Here is a 25,314-nt window from a genome sequence, read left to right as displayed (position 1 = left end):
CCTGCCAGTTTTAGTTGAAGGATACTCTTGGTTTGAAAATTCATCCCAGTGTCAGAGATGTTAATATGTAAAAATGTACATGAGCTTATGGGATTTATACTACTAATCCTCTTTCTAAATTAAACATGGGGAACAGAGAGAATAAGGGTATGATCCCTAATCTCTCAACATGTTGGCAATGTCCTCCCATACCCTGCAGCAAGTCTGAATGCCATATTCTTCCATTCAGAAAAACAAGACTGTCAATGTTGTCTAGATGTTTTGATTGCACTGTTAAATGTTCTGAAACTAGTAAGCTAAGCATATTGCTGTATTTTAATAGGATGCTGCCAAACGGTGTATAAATGATTTCTATCATATCTCTTTTAGGTTAGGAATTATTTGTATCCCTTAATATTTCTATCAGGAATAGACCTGATAGGCTCCTGAATGTCATTCTTCATTGTATTTCCATGTGGGTTGCTTCTGTCCTTTTTCTCAGAAACATCTGGCCCTCATTCACCCTCGGTCCTCCTGTCTTCAGATTAAGAAATTGACTTGCACAGCTATGTCATGTTCTTCTCATCCGGGATACTTTTTTTTTTTTTTTTAAATCCAGAGATGTAGAAGACAAAATACTTGACAAAAAAAGCAAAGAAATCGGAAATCTACTTGTTTTTTTTGTATTCTAATTGACTTTGTGAATACATGTTTTCAGTGATGCCTTCTAGAAGAGGGCTCCTGGATAGTTGTTTTTAATTTGCCAATGAATTTAAAAAGCATTTTAATACCATACATATTTAATTAAAATATGCTGATTCTTAAAGTTTTAAGGTGCTGAAGAAGAGGGATAAGGCAAGTAAAAAATTGGCCTTATTAAATATAGAAAAAAAATACACTTTTTAGAGGGTGGGGAAAATGGGGCGGTTCAATGGGTATAAAGTTTCTGTCATGCTAAATGAATTACAGAGATCTGTTGTATAACATAATGCCCATAGTTAATAATGCATTATTGTGCACCTTAAAATTTGTTTAGAGGGTAGAGTTCATGTTAAATGTTCTTACCACAAACCAGCCAACCAAACAACAAACAAGTAAAACAAAGATGCAAGGAAACTGTGGGAAATGATGGCTATGTTTACCATCTTGATGTGGTGATAGTATCATAGGTTTTGCATATGTCCAGTCTCACAAATTGTACATATAAGTATCTTTGTATACCAATAATACCTCAATAAAACTGTTTTTTTACAAAGAGGAAAAATACACTTTACTGATTTCAGGATATACCTTAGAAATAATATGTGAGTTATTAGTAACAATGCACTGCTTTAATGAATTGATGAAGTAATTTACAACTAAATTGCATAGATTTTATGCAAGTGGAATTCTGAAAATACAATTATTTTTTAAAACAGTTTGATTTCCAAATATACACCCTGTAGTGTTAGATAATCCTTTCTTTGTAGATATTAGCAAGATAAATGTAACAAATTTCAAATTTCAAATTGTACAGTTTAAGTAAGATACCTTAAAATTTGACTAAGCCTATGTGTTTTTTTTTTCCTTTTATTTTAGGGTGAAAAAGTAACTATGAAAAATTTAGAATTGGCTTCTTCTAAACAAAGATGCTTTTACCTTCTCTCGTTGGCTACTATCTGGAGGTGTTTTATGTGACCCTCACTGATGATAGTGATACTCCCACTTTCTACCAAACTCTAGCTGGAGTCACACATTGTAAGTAACGGCATTTCATTGTTTTCTGTCCACTTTTAATACAGTTGCCTAGTAATATGAGAATATGCCTATTAAGGAGAAATTTACTGGTCAGTGTTTTTTTTCTTCCAGAGTGTAATAAAATGAAATGCTAGAGCTTTATGGGGCACCTTTCATGGCTCAGTCGGTAAGCAACGGACTCTTGATTTCAGCTTGGGTCTGATCTCTTGGTTTGTGGGATTGAGCCCCACATCAGGCTCTGCACTGATAGTGCAGAGCCTGCTTGGGATTCTCTCTCTCTCTCTCTCTCTCTCTCCCCCTCTTTCTCTCTCTTGCACGCGCGCACAAAATAAACATTTTAAAAAATGCTGAGCATTGAGTACATAGCTGAAAAGAAACTTTTTTTTCTGTACTCACTGAATGCTTTTATACTTCAAATACGTAGGTTTTTTTCCCCACACAAAGTTATTCCTCAATGCTCTGTAGATACCAATTGCGTGTTCTGCAATTTGGTTCACTTCTGACACGCTATCTCCCCCGGTGGGGGGTAGCACAGACCCCACAGGTTTAGGACTCAGTCTCACAAGACCATTTTTTTGCTACCCACAGAAGAGGCCAGTCATAATCCTGGTTGTTGCCAGTGCTTCTGATCAAACAGCTCTAAATTAGATGTTCCTATTGCTTGGGGTTGATAATTTGGTAAAAGAGCTTATAAAACTCAGGGAAACATTAAAAAAAATTTTTTTTTTTAACACTTATTTATTTTCAAGAGACAGAAACAGAACGTGAGTGGGGATGGGCAGAGAGAGAGGGAGACACAGAATCAGAAGCAAGCTCCAGGCTCTGAGCTATCAGCACAAGTCCGAAGAAGGGCTCAAACCCCACCAACCGTGAGATCATGACCTGAACTAAAGTCGGACACTTAACTGACTGAGCCACCCAGGCGCCCCTCAGGGGAAACATTTTATATTTATTGACTTAATATATAATAAAGGTTGTGTAAAAAAGAAAAAAACAACATACAGATGAGCAACCAGAGGCAAGGTCTGGAAGGGTCCCAAGCCCAGGAGCTGGGATGTGTCAGTCCTTCTGGCACATGGATATGTTCATCAATCCAGAAGCTCGCTAAAGCCCATACTTTGGGATTTTTATAGAGGCCTCGTCATGTAGGCATAATCAGTTACTCAGTTTCTAGCTCCTTTCCTGTCTCCAGCAAATGGGGAGTAGGGCTGAAAGTTCCAAGTTTCTGATTATGGCTTGGTCTTCCTGGTGACCAGCCTCTATCCAGAAGCCACTAAGAGTCACCTCAGGCATTAGAACACCCAGGAAATTACAAGGGATTTAGGGCCACTGTGTCAGAAACCCTTATCACTCGGGAAGTTAACAAGAGTTTGGTCACAACTAAATATTAGGAGGAACCAGGGCAGAGACCAATTACATACTATTTTACAGTAGCCCTCTACTAATTGCCCTTAACCTAGTGGTATTAGTTTCCTAAAGTTCCTGTAACGAATTAGCACAATTTGTAAACTGAAATAACAGAAATTATTTTCTCACAGTTCTGGAAGCTGAAATCAAGTTCATATTCCTTCTGAAGGCCCTGGGGAAAAATCCTCCCTTGCCTCACCCAGCTTCTGGTGACCCGAGGATTTGCTTATGGCAGCATAACTTTGGTGTCTGCCTCCATCTTCCTGTGGCTTTCTCTGTATCTCTCTGTGTCCTTTCCTTTTCTTATGAGGACACCAGTTATTGGACTTATGGCCCAGACTAAATTCAGGATGCTGAATTCATTATATCTACAGACACTATTTCTAAATAAGGTCACATCCTGAGGTTCCAGGTGACCATGGATTTTTGAGGGACATCATTGAAGTTACCACTGCATAGACCTTAAATGTTAACCTTTATTCTTTTCTGTGGGTACAGAAAAGTACCTACACTGGGCTTTTGCTTATGCTACTTCTTAACACTGGAGTGCCTTTCCCTTTACTTCTCCCTATAAATCCTAGTCATCTTTGAAGACTTAAATCACATGCCCCTTTGTTTCCAGGAAACTTTTTCTTGCCTTTCTGTGAGAAATCATCTCTCATTCCTCTGAACTTTCGTAACACCTTTTTTGTACCCTTCTTGGATGAACTTATCACTTCCACCTCTACTGAAATTATTAATAGCATTCCATTTATTGTACGTGTCATCTCTCTTAAATCATAGAATCTATATTATTCTTTGCTTTTTCTCCTTCTGTGCCAAGCCCTTAAAAATAAGTATTTATTAACTGAATAGAGGGCCTGGATGTTAAGTGCTACTTGTATCTGTTTGCTTTGTATAACTTATGACTGGCTACTAATTACACAGCAGCTATTTTTCTGCCCCATTTCATTCCATTATTACCAGAAGTTCTGATAAACTTTTTCAGTGCTCTTGTTTTTATTTTTGATAGGAAGCCTTTAAAAAAAATTGTTTTGCATAAAAAATTAGGGAATCTTGTTTATACTCATTGTAAATTTTAACTTAGATTTATATTTAATTGTCAGTCTTACGGATATTTTGCTGAACTCGTACTTTCATTTGTGATTATGTTGTGATTATTTTTTTCTGCTAATATATGCTAAGAGTGTGACTGCTTTCTTTTACTGACTCATGGTTTTGTTTTTGTTTTTGTTTTTTTTTAATTTTTTTTCAAAGTTTATTTATTTTGGAGAGACAGAGGGAGACAGAGCATGAGCAGGGGAAGGCAGAGAGAGAGGGAGACACAGAATCTGAAGAAGGCTACAGGCTCTGAGCTGTCAGCACAGAGCCCGATGCAGGGCTTGAACCCACAAACCATGAGATCATGACCTGGGCTGAAGTCAGGACATTTAACTGACTGAGCCACCCCGGCGCCCCTAATGACTCATGTTATAGAAAAAATTACTCTGATGCTTGTTAAATGGTAGAAAGACAACCCAAGACTTCTGTAGTGGTGTATTGCAGTAGGAGACAAGATTGGTCTTAATTCTAAATATAACAAGGACAAGTAGGGAGTTCTGGCCAAGGAGCAGGATGAGGTGGTCACTGAAGGGAAAGTTACTAAGAGGAGGCATCAAAGGTAGGGGGATAAGGCCAAGGACTTATTCATCAGAGATGGGGTATGAGAACTTGATCAGATATCAAGGGTAGGGGGATGACTTAGCAGCATTCTTAGCTAAGACTGGATTTGAGCAAGCCAGAGACTGGATGGGGCTTAGTTGGAGGCCTAGTCAGAAGAGGGCTCAAAGAGACTTAAGTATGGTCAAGGAGAAAGTCTTTGTCAGTTGCCTAAAGTGAAATTAAGTCTGACATACTTTGCAAATGCAGATACTGCTTATGGCTTATTTGGAAAGCACTGTATATTTTTTAAAATTATTATTATTTTTTTTAAAATTACATCCAAATTAGTTAGCATATAGTGCGACAATGATTTCAGGAGTAGATTCCTTGCGCCCCTTACTAACCATTTAGCCCATCCCCCCTCCCACAATCCCTCTAGTAACGCTCAGTTTATTCTCCATATTTATGAATCTCTTATGATTTGTCCCCCTCCCTGTTTTTACATTATTTTTGTTTCCCTTCCCTGTGTTCATCTGTTTTGTCTCTTAAGTCCTCATATGAGTGAAGTCATATATTTGTCTTTCTCTGGCTGACTAATTTCACTTAGCATAATACCCTCCAGTTCCATCCTCGTAGTTGCAAATGGCAAGATTTCATTCTTTTTGATTGCTGAGTAATACTCCATTGTATATATATATCACATCTTCTTTATCCATTCATCCATCGATGGACATTTGGGCTCTTTCCATACTTTGGCTATTGTTGATAGTGCTGCTATAAACATGGGGGTGCATGTGTCCCTTTGAAACAGCACACCTGTATCCCATGGATAAATGCCTAGTAGTGCAATTGTTGGATCATAGGGTAGTTCTATTTTTAGTTTTTTGAGGAACCTCCATACTGTTTTCCAGAGTGGCTATACCAGCTTACACTCCAGAAAGCACTGTATATTAAAGATTACAGACTGACTTACTTAAATTCAATCAGTAAAAATAATTATCAAAATGTTAAAAATGTTATCCCATTATATGGTTCCATTTTTATTTTAAAGATGATCTTCTCTATTTTTAGCTTTTTATCACTTGGGAAGATTTTTGAAGTTTTAATAGTATTTGAAAGTTACAGTGCCTTTGCCTTATTAAAAAATTTTACCTTGAATTTACAGCAAATATTAATGTAGATGTGTTGTTTCACCTGTAATAATGACCTTCTAATTTCTAAACCAAATGGTTTCTTCTTAGGGTCATTCTATCTACCCCTGTCTCTCTGCAGCATTGTTAGCACTATTGACCATTCAGTTTCATGAAATTCTGTTCTTTGACTTGGAACCATTGTAGTTTCCTAGTTTTTAATTATTTGAGTTTTCTTTACTGTTCTCATTTTTTTTCTCTACCTTTTAAATGTAGAAAGGGTTTCTCATGGGTTGGACTTTAGCTCTGTTTTATCTTAAATGATGTGTGTGCTTTGTTTCATTACAGCCATTTCATTGCTTCACCTATACTTCAATCTTTGTGGGTGATACCTTGATGGAGTTTTCTGGTCTTGAGGTATCTCAAACTGTATAGTCATTTTTTTTTAAGTTTATTTATTTATATTGAGAGAGAGAGCATGTGCACCTGTATGAACATGGCTGTGCATACAATTGGGGAAGAGGTAGAGAGGAGAGAGAGAAAGAATCCCAGGCAGGCTTCGCACTGTCACTGTGGAGCCTGATGCAGTGCTCGAACCAGTGAACTGTGAGATCATGACCTGAGCTGAAGCCAAGAGCCAGCCATTTAAACCTACTGAGCCACCTAGGCACCCCAAACTATATATTCATTTTAATAAATACCTCCTGGGTATTACTGAAAAACAAAATTCCACTGAATAAATTTCAAGATCAAATTGGCTTTATTCACATCATGAACTGAGCAGTATCCCATCTAGTAAATAGAAAGGAGGTCTGAGGAGCTCCACAAAATGGAAGATTTATAGATAGGAGGGAGCAGGAGTGAGAGTGAAATGGGGGGGGGGGGGGAGGAGTTTCTAACAAACAGTAGATTGTTTTCAGGTAAGGTCATCTTCCTTTGGGGGAATGCCTGGGGTCTTTCAGGCAGATTACCTTATTCTGGTGCTTATCAGGAATTCCAGATTGAGAGGTTAAAGGTCACATTTCTGGGAAAGGCTGAAACTACAGTTAGATGAGATATTAAGTCTTGGTATGTTGACATGGGACTCCACACAAGTGACTCCATTTGGGGCCTATTGTTCCTTTTTTCCACTATATATCTATATCATCTATATCTATATATCTATATATATTCTTTTTTTCTTTTTTCTGTATTTTATTTATTATTTTTTTTTAATTTAAATTTTTTAAAAATTTACATCCAAGTTAGCATCTATGCAACAATGATTTCAGGAGTAGATTCCTAATGCCCCTTACGCATTTAGCCCATCCTCCCTCCCACAAACCCTCCAGTTAACCCTCTGTTTGTTCTCCATATTTGTCTCTAATGTTTTTTGTCCCCCTCCTGTTTTTATATTATTTTTGCTTCCCTTCCCTTATGTTCATCTATTTTATATCTTAAAGTCCTCATAGGAGTGAAGTCATATGATATTTGCCTTTCTCTGACTAATTTCGCTTAGTGTAATACCCTCTAGTTCTATCCACGTAGTTGCAAATGGCAAGATTTCATTCTTTTGACTGTCGAGTATTCACTATATATATTCTAACGTCTTAATCTCATATGTAAAATCAAATGCATGTTTCCTTGTTTTCAAACCCATCTTAAAGGTTCAAAAGCAAACATGTTCTTCCTCCTGTCTTTCTATCATGGTTAATAGTATTTGTAATTCCAGTCATCCAGTTTGAGATTAACTTTGACTTTTTCTTGTCAAACTTCACATTAGACCCCATCAATCTTATTCAGCCTTATTTCTTAAGAGTTTCTTTTTTGCTGCCATCATTGCAATGTTTGTCCTTATTTATCTGAGTATATGTTAATGATAGGAGAGAATGAAGGGCAAATTTGTTGTTGTTGTTGCTTAGTTTACATTAAAAAAATACTTTTTCTTTTCAGAAACCTTTAAGGAATCTTCATTTTCTTTTTTTTTTTTATTAAATTTTTTTTTCAACGTTTATTTTTTGGGGACAGAGAGAGACAGAGCATGAACGGGGGAGGGGCAGAGAGAGAGGGAGACACAGAATCGGAAACAGGCTCCAGGCTCTGAGCCATCAGCCCAGAGCCTGACGCGGGGCCTCGAACTCCCGGACCGCGAGATCGTGACCTGGCTGAAGTCAGACGCTTAACCGACTGCGCCACCCAGGCGCCCCTAAGGAATCTTCATTTTCTATAGAACAAAGTTTAAACTCCTTAGCATGGCTCTAACGTCGCTTGGTTTCCTGTTCTTAATTTTCCATATTCATTTCTCTTTATATGTGTTCTCTGCTTCAACTACAGAGCACTGGTCAATATCCATGACTATACCCCATGGGCTTTTATAGTTACTCTGTATATCACTTCTAATATTCCTTTATTTAGATTGCATTTCATCTTTCAGCTCTTAAGAATTGAAATACTTCTTCATCCTCAAAGCCAAATCCATATGCTCTTTTGTCATGCCTTCTCCATTTTTCTTCAGTTTGAGTTAAGTTTACTGTTTGCATTCCTGCACATCTTACATTTCTGTTAAAGCAATTAAGATGCTTTTTACCTTCTCTTAGGGTCATTTGGAAGTGGCTTTGATTCCCCTCAGAAGTTACAAGTCCCATAGGGACAAGGCTCTTATCCAGTTCACAGTGGTCTAAATGCAAGTTTTTGGACTGTAAAGTATTGAAAAAATTTTAGCTACTAAAAGTCTACATTCTAAGTACTCATTTAAACGTTTGATTTCCCCAGGAGTGAGCAGGAGTTATATGTTGTTTTAGGAGTATAGAGCACTAAACTAATTATTTTATCTACTCCTATAGTACACCCATGGATTTCCCTGGTGGCCATGGAAATAAGTCAATAGTGTATGGTAAAAGTCTGAAGAAATGCTATGCTTCAAATTTTCTCAGTTATTTATAACATTTTAATTTTTTTTTTCAACGTTTATTTATTTTTTTGGGACAGAGAGAGACAGAGCATGAACGGGGGAGGGGCAGAGAGAGAGGGAGACACAGAATCGGAAACAGGCTCCAGGCTCTGAGCAGTCAGCACAGAGCCCGACGCGGGGCTCGAACTCATGGACCGCGAGATCGTGACCTGGCTGAAGTCGGACGCTTAACCGACTGCGCCACCCAGGCGCCCCTATAACATTTTAAATTGCTAGCACCTTAGTTGAATTTTGTTGTATCCTTGTTTCTTATAAGAGTAATATCCCAAAATAAAAAATTAATAAAATATAAGCCTACTATGAGGGCGCCTGGGTGGCTCAGTCAGTTGGGTGTCCAACTCTTGATTTTGGCTCAGGTCATGATCTTGAGGTTCATGGGAATAAACCCCACATTGGGCTCTGTGCTCACAGCGTAGAAACTGCTTTAGATTCTCTCTCCCTGCCTCTCTGCTGCTCCCCTGCTTGTGCTCTCTCTTTCTCTCTCTTTCTTTCAAATAAATAAATATTAATAAAAACATATAAAGCTACCATGGTATATTGGTAGTTACCAGCCTTCATTGAGCATTAGAATTATTTGGAGAGGGTGTTAAACATGTGGTTATTGGTTCTATAATCATGATTTTATTCAGTGGGCAATAGACATCTGAGGTAATTCTGAAGTATATTTTGAGGAATACAGATAGGATGTTTTGGAGTTCTTCAGACTTTGAGTCAGACACTGGGCCTGCTGCTTGTTACTCATGTAACAGTGGGAAATTTGTTTAATCTCTCAACTTCTTTTTCCTCCTCTGGAAAACAGAGGTAATGATACAGTTTACCTCACAGGAGTGTTGTAAGGTATGTAGGGAGGAAGTCTTTCTTCCTCTACCCATCTTGAGTTCATTGATAGAGCTCTTTATTTATTTATTTGTTGTTTGTTTATTTATTTTAATGTTTATTTATTTCCGAGACAGAGAGAGACAGAGCATGAGTGGGGGAGGGGCAGAGAGTGAGGGAGACAAGAATCCGAAGCAGACTCCAGGTTCTGAGCTGTCAGCACAGAGCCCAACGCGGGGCTTGAACTACAAACCGTGAGATCATGACCTGAGCCCAAGTCGGTCGCTCAGGTGCCCCGATAGAGCCCTTTAAATTAGACTCACAGGAGGCAGATACCAAGCGAGAAACAAGTTTATTAACATTGCTTATGCATGGTGGTTAGACCTGGAGTTTATATAGCATCTTAATAAAGAACAATAGTTTTGTAGAGAGGGGACAAGACAAAAGGACTGAGTTTCTAGAGGTGGCAAATTATGGGAAGGCAAATGTGTGGAGAAACTAATGGTAGGGCTGGCTAGTAAGGTTTGTTATATAGATTCATTTATCAGGTACAATCTCCAGGTTGATAAGGGTCTAGAGTAGTCTCTGGTGATTACTTCTGTCTTTCTGGTAGAGGAGCAGGGAAAACACCTTTACAAATTAGGCAAAAGGTAGGGGGAGTTTGCAGAGAGCTTTTCTTTTATCTGCTTCTTCTCAATTGCCTTCAACTCAATATAATTTTTATGCCAAGTAGGATATTTGGGGTGGCATATTGGTCTACCCTTTAGGATTACATGAGATAATACCGTTTTTAAAGGACTCAGCTTGGTGCCTGTTGTAGAATGGGTGCTTTACAATGAATATGTAACCTCTTTTATCGTTGGACACTTGGCTTGTAAATATCAGTGAGCTTTACCCCATTATCTCTAGAGAGTTATTGTTTTGGAAGCAAGCAGTTTCATAACAGAGGGTTGTAGATCTGTACACAAATCAACTTGTCCACGTCTGTGGGAGGAAAGTCTTTTTCTTTCTAGTTCTGTTTTATTTTACAGTTTATAGAAATAAAGAATCAGCATAAACCAGTGAAAGACACAACTCAGTTGCAATGGGCTTCAGCAAATAGCTACTTTCTTCATGGGGCTTATATGAAGCATTATCATAAAGTCAGAATTACTGCTAAATTTCATTTAGAAATTCTGACATGGTAGGTTTGCATTCTGATGGCTATGATTTATCATATTACCTATACATTCTCAGTTTCTGGCTAAGCAATTCACCACTAAATTCTTTGCAGGCTCTTCCATTCAAAGGATATTTGGTACATTAAACTTTTCAAATAATGTGTCCTGAATGTGGAAACTTAGGATAAAAAAATAGTGTTATTAACTGGTTTATAAGTAGACAGAAAATATTTATTTTAAAGCATCAGTGACTACATTTAAATTTGTGTAATGAGCCAAGATATCTAGGAAACAAAAAGGAATTACAATTTTTCACTTGTAAGTAACATTTATATTAGAATGCAGATGCCTTTTATTTTTCACATACAATTATAAAGTAAAATTTAAAGTCACAGTAAGTTGAACACACTGCCATATTTAATCAGATGTTCTCTTTTATTTAAATCACAAGTGAAACTGGGAAATCTATTTGTATTCAATACAGAGTTAGAGTAAGATTTTAGATTTTGTCATGGCAGGTACATTTTTCAGAACTGCAAATTCCAGATTATTGTTACCTTATTATTATTTTTTAAAATTTTATTTATTTGAGAGTGAGTGTGTGTGCATGTGTGAGTAGGGAGGGGCAGAGAGAGATGGAGAGAGAGAATCCCAAGCTGGAGATTAACTCCAGGAAAGCTGCTCACGGCACAGAGCCTAACACAGGGTTCATCCCAAGAACCAAGAGATCCATGACCTGAGTTGAAATTAAGAGTTGGACACTTAACCCACTGAGACACCCAGGTGCCTCCGTATCTTTTTTAAGCTTAGGAAATTGAATTATGGGGCACCTGGTTGGCTCAGTGGGTTAAGTGTCTGACTAGCTCAGGTCATGATCTCGCATTTTGTGGGTTCAAGCTCTGCATCGGTTTCTGGGCTGACAGCTCAGAGCCTGGAGCCTGCTTCGGATTCTGTGTCTCCTTCTTTCTCTCTTCCCCTCCCCTGCTTATGCTCTGTCTTTCTCTCTCTCTCTCTTTCTCTCTTTCTCTCTTTCTCTCTCTCTCTCTCTCTCTCTCAAATAAATAAACATTAAAAAATTTTTTTTAAAGAAAAAAAGAAATTGAATTAGAACATTAGCCCAGAGTTCAAGTTTTTAATATTTGAGTAGATCTTAATCAAATTTTTGTCAGAGCTGTTGTGTTTTTCTCTCATAATTTGCTATTTAAATACCTAAGATTAGACCTGAAGAGGATCAAGAGAGTGGAGTAGAAAGATTCTGAGCTTACCTCCTCTCATAGATACACTAAAACTACAACTACGTATAGAACTACTCTTTCTCAGAACAACCTGAAGACTAGCAGAACAGCTATTCCACAACTAAAGGTATAAAGAAAAAGCCACATGGAGATAGGTAGGAGGGGAGCAGAGATGTGTAGTTAGGACTAATACCCCCAGTGTGGTGACCCTTAAACAGAAGGGATGTCACAAACACAGAAGTCCTCCCTGAAGAGCAAGGGGTTTCAAGCATAACATTGGACATTCCCAGCCTGGGGACCTGCACTGGGAAGATGAGCTCCCACAAAGCCTGGATTTGAAACAGCAGAGCCTAACTCCAGGAAAGCTCTTGAGCTATAGGAAACCCATTGAGCTCTAGGAAACCTGAGACTCTGCTCTTAAAAGTAGACTGTGCACAAATCCATCCACTCCAAGAACACAGAGGCAGGGGTTTGAAGTCCCCAGGGTCATATGTAAAGGAGATTTATTCATTAGTTTTAGTGCATGTGCTGAAGGGGCAGGGATTTGAAGGAACTTTCTCCTGGAACAGAAACACAGGCAGTTGCCATTTTTCTTACTCTTACTTAGCTGGCCTAGTGCTGGTAGGTGCCATTTCTGATACTTTACATCTGCCTTGCTAGCACCACTCACCCTGCCTCAATATCCTTCCATGCCTAACTCTCCTCTCCCAAACAGGTGACTCTTCAAAGCGGCTTCTGCTCCACCATATCTGTCTGGTAGGTGACCTCAGCTGGGTCTAGTACTCCTCCAAATGGCTTCCACTCCACAGCACCCATTGGGTGGACTCCACCAGGACCAGGGACCCCAAAGCAGCTCCCACCATGCTGCATCCAGTGGGTGGCTTTGGCCTGGACCAGCAGCCTCCCAAACTGGCTCCAGCCTCAGCAGGGCAGCCAAACCTTACCAATGTGCCTGTAGTAACTGCATCGGGGCATCTAAGCCGGTCATGCTAGGGACAGCTCCACTTATCAATGTACTTCCAGCAGTCACAGCTCCGCGTAATAGAAATGCACACACAGCCCACCCAGGGGATACCCTTGGAGCTCCTGGTTTTGGTGGCTAGGGGGACTGTGCTTCTGGGCCCCACAGGACATGTTCTACATAAAGCCACTCCTTCAAGACTGGGAGATGTGTGGGGCACCTGGGTGGTTCAGTCGGTTAAGCATCTGACTCAATTTCGGCTCAGGTCCTGATCTCACAGTTTATGAGTTTGAGCCCCACGTTGGGCTTCTCGTTGACAGTGTGGAGCCTGCTTGGGATTCTCTCTCTGCCCCTCCCCAACTCGCATTCTTTCTCTCTCTTTCTCAAAATAAATAAATAAACTAAAAAAAAAAAAAAAGAAGACTGGGAGATGTGGTTGATCTACCTAATACATGGAAACAAACAGGCAGAATGAGGAGACACAGGAATATGTTCCAAATGAAAAAACAAGATAAAACCTCAGAAAAAGAACTAAATGAAACAGAGATAAGCTGGCAATCTACCTGATAAAAAACTTGGAGGTTATGGTCCTCAAGATGCTCACCTAGGGGCACCTGGGTGGCTCAGTTGTCTGACTTTGGCTCAGGTCATGATCTCAAGGATCGTGAGTTGAAGCCCTGCGTCGGGCTCTGTGTTGACAACTCAGAGCCTGGACCCTGCTTCAGATTCTGTGTTTTCCTCTCTCTCTGCCCCTTCCTTTCTCTCTCTCTCTCAAAAATAAATAAACACAAAAAAACTAAAGATGCTCATCGAAAGATGCTCAGGAGAAGAATGAATAAACAGTGAAAACATCAACAGAGATAGAAAATATTTTAAAAAAGAACCAATCAGAAGTAAAGAATACAGTAACTGAAATGAAAAATAGACTAGAGGGAATCAACAGATTAATGATGCAGAAGAATGGATCAGCAATCTAGAAGACAGAGTGGTAGAAAGCACTCAAGCTGAACAGCAAAAAGAAAAAAGAATTATTAAAAATGAGGATAGTTTAAGGGACCTCTGGAATGTCAGGCATATTAACATGTGCATTATGGGGGTCTCTAAAGAAGAATACGGAGAAAGTGGGGTAGATAACATATGTGAAGAAATAATAGCTGAAAATTTCCCTAATCTGGGGAAGGAAACAGACACCCAGGTTCAGGGATCACAGAGTTTTCCAAACAAGATGAACCCAAAGAGATCCACATGAAGAAACACAGTAATTAAAATGTTAGAAATTAAAGATAAAAGAGAAACTTCAAAGGGGGAAGAGCAAATACAAGAGAACCCCCATCAGACCATGAGCTGATCTTTCAGCAGAAACTTTGCAGGCCAAAAGGGAGTGGCATGTTATATTCAAAGTGCTGTAAGGAAAAAACCCTACAACTAAGAATACTCTACCTGCAAGGTTATTGCTCAGAATTGAAGGAGAGATAAAGAGTTTCCCAGACAAACAAAAGTTAAAGGAGTTTAGCACCATTAAACTGGCCTTGTAAGAAATAGTAAAGGGACTTCTCTCAGTGAAAAAGAAAAGGACATGGCTAGAAGTAAGAAAATTATGAAAGAGAAAAATCTGTTTGTAAAAGCAAACATACAGTAAAGGTAGGGGATCAACCACTTGTAATGCTAGTATGAAGGTTAAAAGACAAAGTAGTAAAGTCTACTATTTCTGTAATAATTAAGGGATACACAGAATAAAAAGTAAAATATAGTGTTAAAAACATATGAAGTAGATGGTAAAAATGTAGTGTTTTTAGAATGTGTTTGAGCTTAAGTGACCACAGACTTAAAATAGACTGCTGTATATATAGGGTATTATATATGAACCTCACGGTAACCACAAACCAAAAACTAATAGATACCCACAAAAAATAAAGAGAAAGGAATCTAAACATAATACTAAAGAAGGCCTTAACAGTTTTTAGAGTACGGATCTTCTATCTACTTGACTAAATTTATTCCTAGGTATTTCATTCTTTTTGATGCAATTGTAAACAGGACTGTTTTCTTAATTTCTCTTTATGAGAGTTCTAATTAGTGTAGATTGAGCACTTACTAAACAAGGCACTATGTGCACTCTGTATATCCTCTCATTTAATCCTTGTGCCCTCTCTGAGGTTCATTTTATTCATATTCTAAAACTAAGGAAACTAAGAGTATGAGAAGTTAAAGAAACTTTCTCAAGATCAGATGGCTACTAGGTGCCAAAATTGAGATGAAGGCATTTTATGGACACACAGTCATTTTATTCTTCAATCTTTTATGAGTAACTTGTTAATTGAGATAGAAGGAGTTGTGGTTGTGGTGCACCATTTTCTTCAGACTCACTTCAGACAATCTTGCAGATTCACTTTTCCAATTTCCTTTTTTTCCCCCCTTGGGATACTTAGAAATGAAATGGGCAGTAGAAGAACTATGATTTTAAGAACTATGTTTTAAAAATGAATTGAGGGGTGCCTGGGTGTCTCAGTCAGTTGAGCATCTGACTCAATGATTTCAGCGCAGGTCATGATCTCATAGCTGGTGGTAGGATTGAGCTCCAAGCTGGATGTGAAGACTTCTTGGGATTCTCTCTCTATCTCTGTCCTTCTGCCCCTCCCCTGCTTGTGTGTGCACACACACACTCTCTCTCTCTCAAAAGTTAACAAATAAGATAAAAATGAATTGAGAGTTATTTTCTTTAATATTGATATTTTCATATAATTTAGCCATATTTTTGGAAGAAAATATTTGTGCCTATTCTTTCGTGTAAATGTGTCTCTAAATAAACTAAGAAAGAACTTTTGGAATTTTCCTTAAAATGTATCATAAGAATGAATAAGCCTGATGAATAACTCAGATTTTTTAGTAGTGGATTTTGAGGTAATTAATGTAGTATTTTGGGCTAATTTTGAATGCATTTTGATTATTCTTTTGATGTCTAATTTAAATTTATATTGTTTCTATTTTAGCATTTATTATCTCAATTAAAAATATGTGTGTTATTATATTCCCTTGCAACATTTTAGCTGGCATTGCTGGCACCTTCTTTCAATAAAAGAAAAAGTATGTCAATGATTCTTTGACCATAAACCCCTAGTAAATCTCCATGTCCCTTTTTCATTATCCTCTTATCGGTTGTACAAGATGTAAGGATTACAACCATTTTAAGTAGATCTCAGAAGGTCGTTGCATTTGTGAACAGGTTGCTTCCTCAACAGTGTTCAAGAAATGTGTTACTGTTTGAAAACGCTTGGATGTTTTGCCAGTTTTTTGTTTGTTTTTAATGAGAACCCATTTCTGGCATTAAAGAGCTATTTCTGCAGCTGGAACCTCTGGTAAGATGGGACTTGATTAGGATGGCCCAAGTGTAGGCCAGGAATTATTTAGAATGTTGGGAGTATGGTGTGCTGCTGTTGTGAACCAGAAAAAAATTATACTTTTAGATGGGTGATAGATTCATTCGTATTTAGCTAGTAAAGTATAAGTTCTGATATTGATCTATGAGTTGCAAGTAGAGTAATTATTATTGCAGTCATTACCTCTAACTTCTTTAAGTGCAAATAAAGTTAGTTGCCTTCCCTCTTCCCAGCACTTCAGTTGCCAGTTCATGTAATAATATATATAATTTATTTTAGCCTGCTTTTGGCAAATATTTGATGATGAATTGCATGCAGTCTATAACCAAAATATGAACAGATCACATAAGCATAAGAGGGAACTGTAAAACATGGTTTTAATTGGTGACCATGACAATCTGATCTTTTTTTTTTCTTTTAAATATCTTCAACACATCTTTCCACTCTTTTTTGCTCCGCTTTTTTTTTTTTTCTTTTTTTTTAGCCTTTATTCATTTTTGAGAGACATAGAGTGAGCAGGAGTGGGGCAGACACAGAGGGAGACACAGGATCCAAAGCAGGCTCCAGGCTCTGAGCTGTCAGCACAGAGCCTGATGCGGGGCTCCAACCCATGAACCATGAGATCATAACCTGAGCTGAAGTCTGATGCTTAACTGAGCCACCCAGGCGCCCCTCCGCATTTCTCCTTTAGCAAAGAAATTGTGCTTTTTAAGGAGATGTATAAACAGTTATCAAAGGTAAAAAATTTTGAGAGTCAAGTCAGTGTGATTTGTGTGTGTTTCTAATTTAGTGTATTATATAAACACTAATTAATCAGAAGTACTTGTTGAGCATATGCTCAGTACCTAGAAGTATTCAAATGAGAACATAGTTTCTGTCAAGGCTACTGTCTTCCTTGTTTTGTTTCAGGGTCAGATTTTTTATATGTGTATCTACTACTTAGAAGAAAGTTTAGAATTTGAGAAAGCAGTTTCTCTGCAGGAACTAAAAGGTTTCTTTTTCTTTCATACATTGTAAATGAAGTGACCAGGTATCTTATTTTGGAAAAGGAAACAGTAGTGCTATCTCAGTTTATATATCAGACTCCTGTGATTACTCTCCTTACTAACTTTTTTTAATGTTTATTTATTTTTGAGAGAGAGAGTACAAGCGGGGGTGGGGGGTGGACAGAGAGAGAGGGAGACACAGAATCTGAAGCAGGCTTCAAGCCCTGAGCTGTCAGCACAGAGCCCAACTCTGGACTCGAAACTATGAACCATGAGATCATGACCTGAGCCAAAGTCGAACGCTCAACTGACTGAGCCACTTGGGAACCCCTAAATATTCCTTTTTAGTAAATTCAGTTATATAGGTATTTGATAGATACCTCTGTTTTAAAAAAAAATGAAAACTATGTACTTATGTAGAAGTTTTGCATATTTTTAAAATTTAGTTTTAGTTTCAAAATTATTGGACCTTTGCAAAGGTGGATTCATCAGGAGGTTACAGTGTCAATGAATGTAGTATATTTGATATTTGGTTAAAAAAGAAAATCTATGACAGCATGTACTCTTGTATGAAAATTTTATCTTTTTTGTATCATAATCTTCCTTGATTTTTCTGTAAAATTTTTAAAATGAACTTAGCCCATTATTTAAAACTATGAACAATGATTTTGTGTAATTTGACAAAAACAAATAATCTTGTCCCTCAGTGTATAGTTACTTTTAATAATTAATAAGTAATCAGTTCTTTTTAAATGCCAAAGTGTAGGGTAACTTCATTGTCACTCTTAGAATTCCTGTTCATAGATTTTATGGATCATTAAGAGGACTATTCTGGAGATAGCAAAGTTAAGAACTTCCCAAGAGAGTATTCTTCTTTGTAAAATGGGGACAAGTTAGAACCAGTGTACTTGACCCCAGGTACATATTGTCAAGGCCTTTTTTGTTTTTGCCTATGGCAGGTGTCATTTCCATGAGTTTTCTTCTGCTTCAGAGTAAATTAGAATACTGGCTTTCTGAATATCTCATTTCTTCCATCTGTTGACGTATAATTACACAAAATTCTGTGTTCCTAATGCAGTGTTATTTTTATATTTTACTTTCAAAAGAATTTTACTCTTAGATCTTTTAAGTAACAACCTCTTTTTTTTTTTTAGGTTTTAGGCATAGAGAGCATCAGGGCAGTATAATGAGTAGGGGGTGCTCCTGGTTGACTCAGTCATTTATGTGTTCGCCTTTGGCTCAGGCCATGATCTCAAGGTTCGTGAATTTGAGCCCCACATTGGGCTCCACATTTTCAGTGTGGATTCTACTTGGGATTCCCTCTCTCCCTTTCTTCCCCTTCCCCACTTGGCTTTGCTCCCTCTCTCTGTATCAAAATGGATAAATAAACTTCAAAAAAAAAAAAAGAATGGAGGTAGGAAAGGAAAATAGATATTAGCTTTAAGTCCAGGGAGCCCCTTGGAAGTCAAGCAAAAGGAATATAATTTCTTTTAGGGGTGCCTGGGTGGCTCAGTCGGCTGAGCGTCCGACTTTGGCTCAGGTCATGATCTCACAGTTTGTGAGTTAGAGCCCCGCATCGGGCTCTGTGCTGACAGCTCAGAGCCTGGAGCCTGCTTCGGATTCTGTGTCTCCCTCTCTCTCTGCCCCTCCCCTACTCACACTCTGTCTCTCCCTCTCTCTCAAAATAAACAAAGAAACAAACATTAAAAAATAAGTAAAATAAAATTTCTTGAAGTGGGGCGCCTGGGTGGCTCAGTTGGTTAAGCGTCCGACTTCAGCTCAGGTCAAAATCTTGCAGTTGGTAGGTTTGAGCCCCGCATCTAGCTCTGTGCTGAAGCTCAGGGCCTGGAGCCTCCTTTGGATTCTGTGTCTCCCTCTCTCTCTTTTTCCCCCTTCCCCACTCATGCTCTGTGTCTCTCTCCCTCTCTCTAAAAATAAATAAACGTTAAAAAAAAAGTTTTATAAGGGGACACCTGGGTGGCTCAGTAGGTTGAGTATCCTACTTCAGCTCAGGTCATGAATTCAAGCCCCACTTTCAGGCTCGGTGCTGACAGCTCAGAGCCTGGAGCCTGCTTTGGATTCTGTGTCTTCCTTTTCTCTCTTCCCTTTCTCTCTGCCCCTCCCCTGCTTGTACTTGCTCTCTCTTGCTCTCTCTCTCTCTCTCTCTTAAAATTAAATAAACATTAAAAAAAAAAAAAAACATAGTTCTCACAATGACATAATCTGACCATTTTTTCTTTGATTTTATCTCCTACTACTCTCTTATCATTCTTCCCTTCATTAACTCCATTTCAGCCACTCTGATCTTCTTTGTTTTCCTTGAGCTTGCTAAGCAAGCTTTCATCTTGAGGCCTTGTTTTCTAGAAAGTTTTTTCTCTGTGATTTGTCCCCTTGCCTCCTTCAGATCTCTACTCTTATACCACCCTCACAGTGTGATCTTACACCCTGTTTAACTCCATGGTATACCTCTATCAAGGCCTTGTTGGGCCATGGTATGCTTCTTCATTTATTCAGATCTGTAATATTAGTTACAAAGTGTTCTTCATAAAAGTTTCGTTTATATCTTAAAGTTTACTTTTAGATATTTGTTTCTTGTGGGGAATTGCTATTTTTGTGTTTTTTGTCTTTTATATTTTCTTACATGCTATTAATGTTATATAAGAAAAGCATGGATATTTGTATATGTATTTTGTATCCTTATAGATTTTTAAACCCAATTATAATTTGTAAAAAACTGAGTTTTTGATATGCATTCTGCTTTACACAAAGAATAACCTTGCTTCTTCTTTTCTAATATTGTACTTTCATATTTATATCTTATTGCACTGGTGAGAATTTTCAGATTCATGTTAAATGCTAATTGAAGGGTTCTGCTTTAGGTTGGGAAGTATAGAAGGGTATAAAAGACTTTCACTTCCACTGTAATAACATGAAATCACTACATAGACGAAACAATCATACTCTTCTTTAAAGCCATTGCATGCAGGGGCACCTGAGTGGTTCAGTCAGTTAAATGTCCAACTTTGACTCAGGTTACCATTCATAGGTTGGGGCCCTGCATCAGGCTCTGTGCTGACAGCTTGGAGCTTGGAGCCTGCTTCTGTGTCTCCCTCTCATGCCCTCCCCTGCTGTGTGCATACTTGTCTCTCTCTCTCTCTCTCTCTCTCTCTCTCTCTCTCTCTCTCAAAAATAAACTAAAAAAACTAAAAAAAATAAATAAATAAAGCCATTGCATACAAAGAAATCTTAGAAAAAAAAAAAAAAAAGAGGGTGCCCAGTTGGCTCAGTCGATTAAACATCTGACTCTTGATTTTACCTCAGGTCACAATCTCAAGGTATGTGAGTTTGAGCCCCACATTGGGCTCTGTGCTGGTGGCTTAGGATTAGCCTGCTTAGGATTCTGTCCCCTCTCTGCCCCTCACCTGCTTGCTCTCTATAAGTAAATAAAATAAATATTAATAAATAAATGAAAATAAACTTAAAAAAAAAAAAAAGAAAAGAAAAGAAAGTGAAACTCCAGGGAGACAAAGCCCTTCCTAGGTGATCAAGGGTATATAGGGTGTTTTCAAATCTCAGGCCAGATGCTGAGGTTGGGAGTAAGGCTGGCAGGGGAGTGAGCCTGCCTGAGGACAAGTTGTGCTGGAATGAAGAAAAAGTAGCCAAACTTTTGAGAAACCTGTTTCAGATTTGAATCTGAAGGAACCCTACGTACAAAGACAATTTTTGCCCCCCAGTTCTCTCAGGTGGAAATCTTGCTGATTGGGGGCAGGCTGAGAAGTGAAAAGAGATCTCTTGATTTTACAGTTTTATGGCCTAACAATTTTAAAATCTCAGACTCTTGAAGGGTCACAGTCTCAAGGCTCTTTGGTCCCTAGGTGCTGTCATTTTGTGTAGTCTCAGTTTTGAAGTCTTGCAGTCATGCACTTTCAAGGTCTAACACAGAGATTGGCAAAACCTTTTCTTAAAAAAGGCAGATAGTAAATATTTCAGACTTGTGGGCCATATGTCTGTTTATCACAATTACTCAACTTTGCCATTGTAATACGTTAGCAGCCATAAATTATATATGTTAGTAAATGGTGTGGCTGTGCTTTAATAAAACACTATTTATATGAACATGCATGCAGCCTCCAGGCTGGAGTTTATGGACCCCTAGTTTCAAAAGCTAGCAGTTTCTGGGTTCTCTTGAATAGAAATCTGAACTCAGTTTTCAAAGCATTTGAACTGAAGAAAAACTTAGTCTAACCAAAGCTGCCATCAAGCTCCTATCCAAAATCTGGTATGGTCAGTGATATCCGCCCCATGGAAGTTTAAAGACTGGGCATTTCCTGTTTTCAACATTCCTTTGTATAGATAGACAGATAGATAGATAGATAGATAGATAGATAGATAGATAGATACTGATTGCTATCTGGTATTCAGTCTGAAGAACATCCTTTAATATTCCTTTTGATGCAGTTCTGCTGTTGATGAATTCTTTGAGCTTTGGTCTGTCCAAAAAGTTCTTCATCCCCCCTCCCCTTTTTTGAAGGATATTTGCGTAGGATATAGAATATGAAAATAACAGGTTTTTTTTTCTTTCAACATTTCCCCCCCATTGTTTTGTTTTCTGGCTTTCTTTTCTCTTTTCTTTTCTTTTCTTTTCTTTTCTTTTCTTTTCTTTTCTTTTCTTTTCTTTTCTTTTCTTTCAACTTTTTATTTATTTTGAGTGGGGGAGAGTCAGAAAGAAAAGGAGAGAAAATCCCAAGCAGGTGCTGTCAGCACAGAGCTTGACATGGGGCTCAACCCCATGAACTGTTGAGATTATGACCTGAGCTGAAACTAAGAGTCAGACACTTAACTGACTGAGCCATGCAAGCACCCCTGGCTCCCTTGTTTCTGAAGGGAAATCATTGCTTATCATAGTTTGTAGTAGGTTTTGCTTCTGTTTTTTGCTGCTTTAAATTTTTTCTATTAGCAATTTGATTGTGACTTGCCTTGGTTTGGTTTTCTTTGAATTTTTCTTGCACAGAATTTATTGAACTTTGGTATCTGTGGAATTATAGGTTTCATCAAATTTGGGGGAATTTTCAACTGTTATTAGTTCAGATATTTTCTGCCTTCCCTTTCTGGGACCCCATGCATGTTATGCTGTTTGATACTATAGTTCAGTAAGGTTCTAATATTTCACTTTTTTTCTCTCCATATGCTTCCATTTGGATAGTTTTTGTTGCTTGGTCTTCAAATTCACTGATCTTTCCTTTGTAGTTTTTAAATTGCTATGAAATTCTCTAGTGAATTTTTTTATTTCAAATATTTGTATTCATCAAAATACCAGTTGGTGGGCACCTGGGTGACTCAGTTGGTTGAACTTTGGACTCTTGGTTTCACCTCAGATCATGATCTCACAGTTTCATGAGATCAAGCCCCACATCGGGCTCTGTGCTGTCAGCACGGAGCCTGCTTGTGATTCTCTCTCCCTCTTTGCCCCCACCTCACTTGTGCACATGCACACACATGCAGACTCCTGTGCTCTCTCTCAAAATAAATAAACATTTTTAAAAAACTATCAGTTGGGGGATGCCTGGGTAGCCTGGTTGGACATCTGACTTCAGCTCTGTCATGATCTCTCGGTACGTGGGTTCGAGCCCTGCCTCGGGCTCTGTGCTGACAGCTCAGAGCCTAGAGCCTGCTTCAGATTCTGTGTCTTCCTATCTCTGCCCCTCCCCTGCTCGCGCTCTGTCTCTCTCTCAAAACTAAATTTAAAAAAACATTTAAAAAATTGTAAAAAATAAGTAGAAAGTATCAGTTGGTGCTTTTTTAGTTCCCCTCCTTTTCCCCTCAACGTAGTCATGGTTTTCCTTAAATTCTTGAGCTGTTTCCAATAGATGTTTTAAAGCCTTGTCTGCTAATTCCAAATTCTCTGTTATTTCTATAGGTTTTTGTATTGACTAATTTTTTCCTGATTTTGGATCACTTTTTCCTGCTTGTGTCATATTTTTTTGGATGCTAGACATTATGAATGTTATGGCTAAGTGGATTCTTCCTTTAAAAGGAATTTGTTTTCTTTTGATAGGCCGGTAAATTACTTGTGGATCAGCTTGGCATTTTCAAGGATTTTTTTTTAAAAGCTTTATTAGGGTGGTGTGCCTGGGTGACTCAGTCCATTAAGCATTTGACTTTGGCTCAGGTCACGATTTCATGGTTCTCGGGTTCAAGCCCAGTGTTGGGCTCTGTGCTGATAGCTCAGAGCCTGGAGCCTGCTTCAGATTGTGTGTCTCCTCTCTCTGCCCCTCCCCTGCTTGTGCTTTGTCTCTCTGTCTCTCAAAAATAAATAAACATAAAAAAAATTTTTTTAAAGCTTTATTAAGTCTGAAGTAGCATTTACTCTAGAGTTTTTTTCCCTTCTAATTAAGTGTGACCTTCTTAATCTACTCCCTGTGTTCAGGAAAGTGTCTCTACTCTGGCTAGCCAAAACTTAGGTATCTCCTAGCCCAGCCTCAAATGAATTTCACTATATACATACATAGCTTACTATTCTGCCCAAACTCAACAAGAGTCCTATGCAGATTTCTGGAGCTCTTTCTTTGTATAACTCTTTCCTCTCCAGTATTCTGCTTTGCAAATTTCGGCTATCTTAACCTCCCAGAACTACAACTTCTCTGTTTAACTCGGCGAAATCTCTCACTGCTTAGGTTCCTCCAATCTTGCCAGGGTCTGGAAGGTGATTGCAGGCAAAAAGCCAGGGCACTGGAAGGACTCACTTTGTTTGCTTTCTAAATCTTAGTTCTTTGCATGGGGTGGGGGGGCGGGGGGGCGGGGAACAGCACATGGAAAATGTAACTGTGGTTGGAGCATATCTGTAATTTTTTAGTCTACCTTCTGATGTATGAGGGGTGAAGGACATTCATGTTTTCATGATGCACCTATTATTTATCACATTGTAAATCCTATCCTACCTCATCTGTCATTTATTGACTTTTGTCATTTATAGCATCTTTTTCATATTCTTTTTTATTTATTTAATAAGTATTGAATGTGTAAGTAGTTACCATATCGACAGGATGAATCAGACATGGATCCTGCTGTTAGGATGTTTACAGTGTAACCAGGAGCGAATATGTATATAAAATCTTTAAATCCAAGATAGAAGTTGAAAATTATGAAAAGGGAGTATAGATAAAAGTGGTATAGGAAGCCAAAAAGAAATGTCTCAGTTGTTTATTATTTTACATGTTGGGTTTAAGCAGCCTACTTAATGGAAATTGTGAACATTTTTTCCTGATTTTTAAAGCCACTTTTATATTAATTCAGATTTAATTCTCATGCCATTTTAGATATAACGTATTTGTCTTCCAGAGTTTTGTTTTAGGTAATTATTATTTTTAACAATTGAATCAGAAAATTAGTAAAATATATCCTTGGAAGTTATGTGATCAGGATGAACTAACTGCCCAGAAGAGAAGTCTGAGGTTTTATAATGTTATTTGATTTGACTCTCAGTGGAAGAATCAGACATCATTGATCTGGAGAAACGCTATTGGTTGCTAAAGGCTCAATCCCGGACTGGACGATTTGATTTAGAGACATTTGGCCCATTGGTTTCACCACCCATTCGTCCATCTCTAAGTGAAGGTAGGTCTGTTTTCTACAAATGGCAAACACACCTGAGTCCATCTCTTATTTCTAACCATTACATCTATCTTAACTCTAAAATGCCATAATGTTATAAGTTTGCAAATTTCTTGCAAATAGCATTGTTTAATGGAAAAAAAAACGAAAAGGGGAATGAAGATTGTAGTCTTGAGCTTCCTATTCTACCTGTGTAACCTTTCATAAATCAGGTTAGCTCTCTCTGCACATGAATATCCTCACATATAAAATGAGTTTGACTAAGTTAGTCACTGTATTCCAATGAAGTGTCTTAGCCTATGGTGCATGGAATAGGGTGGTGAC

The 25,314-nt window shown here is 38.1% G+C and overlaps 1 protein-coding gene across 1 annotated transcript in view; it reads left to right on the top strand.

Moving 5' to 3' along the window:
• USP32 (ubiquitin specific peptidase 32) overlaps positions 1-25,314 on the top strand; it is a 241,238-nt gene that overhangs the window by 126,211 nt on the left and 89,713 nt on the right. The window contains 4 exon segments of the mRNA XM_030294593.1: positions 1,568-1,581; positions 1,584-1,648; positions 1,650-1,716; positions 24,862-24,993. Of these exon segments, the coding sequence (XP_030150453.1) occupies positions 1,568-1,581; positions 1,584-1,648; positions 1,650-1,716; positions 24,862-24,993 (278 nt within the window).

This window comes from Lynx canadensis, chromosome E1 (assembly GCF_007474595.2).
Source record: "Lynx canadensis isolate LIC74 chromosome E1, mLynCan4.pri.v2, whole genome shotgun sequence".
Classification (NCBI taxonomy): domain Eukaryota; kingdom Metazoa; phylum Chordata; class Mammalia; order Carnivora; family Felidae; genus Lynx; species Lynx canadensis.
The sequence above is the reverse complement of the archived record's forward strand: the minus strand, read 5'-3'. Positions and strand labels throughout refer to the sequence as shown.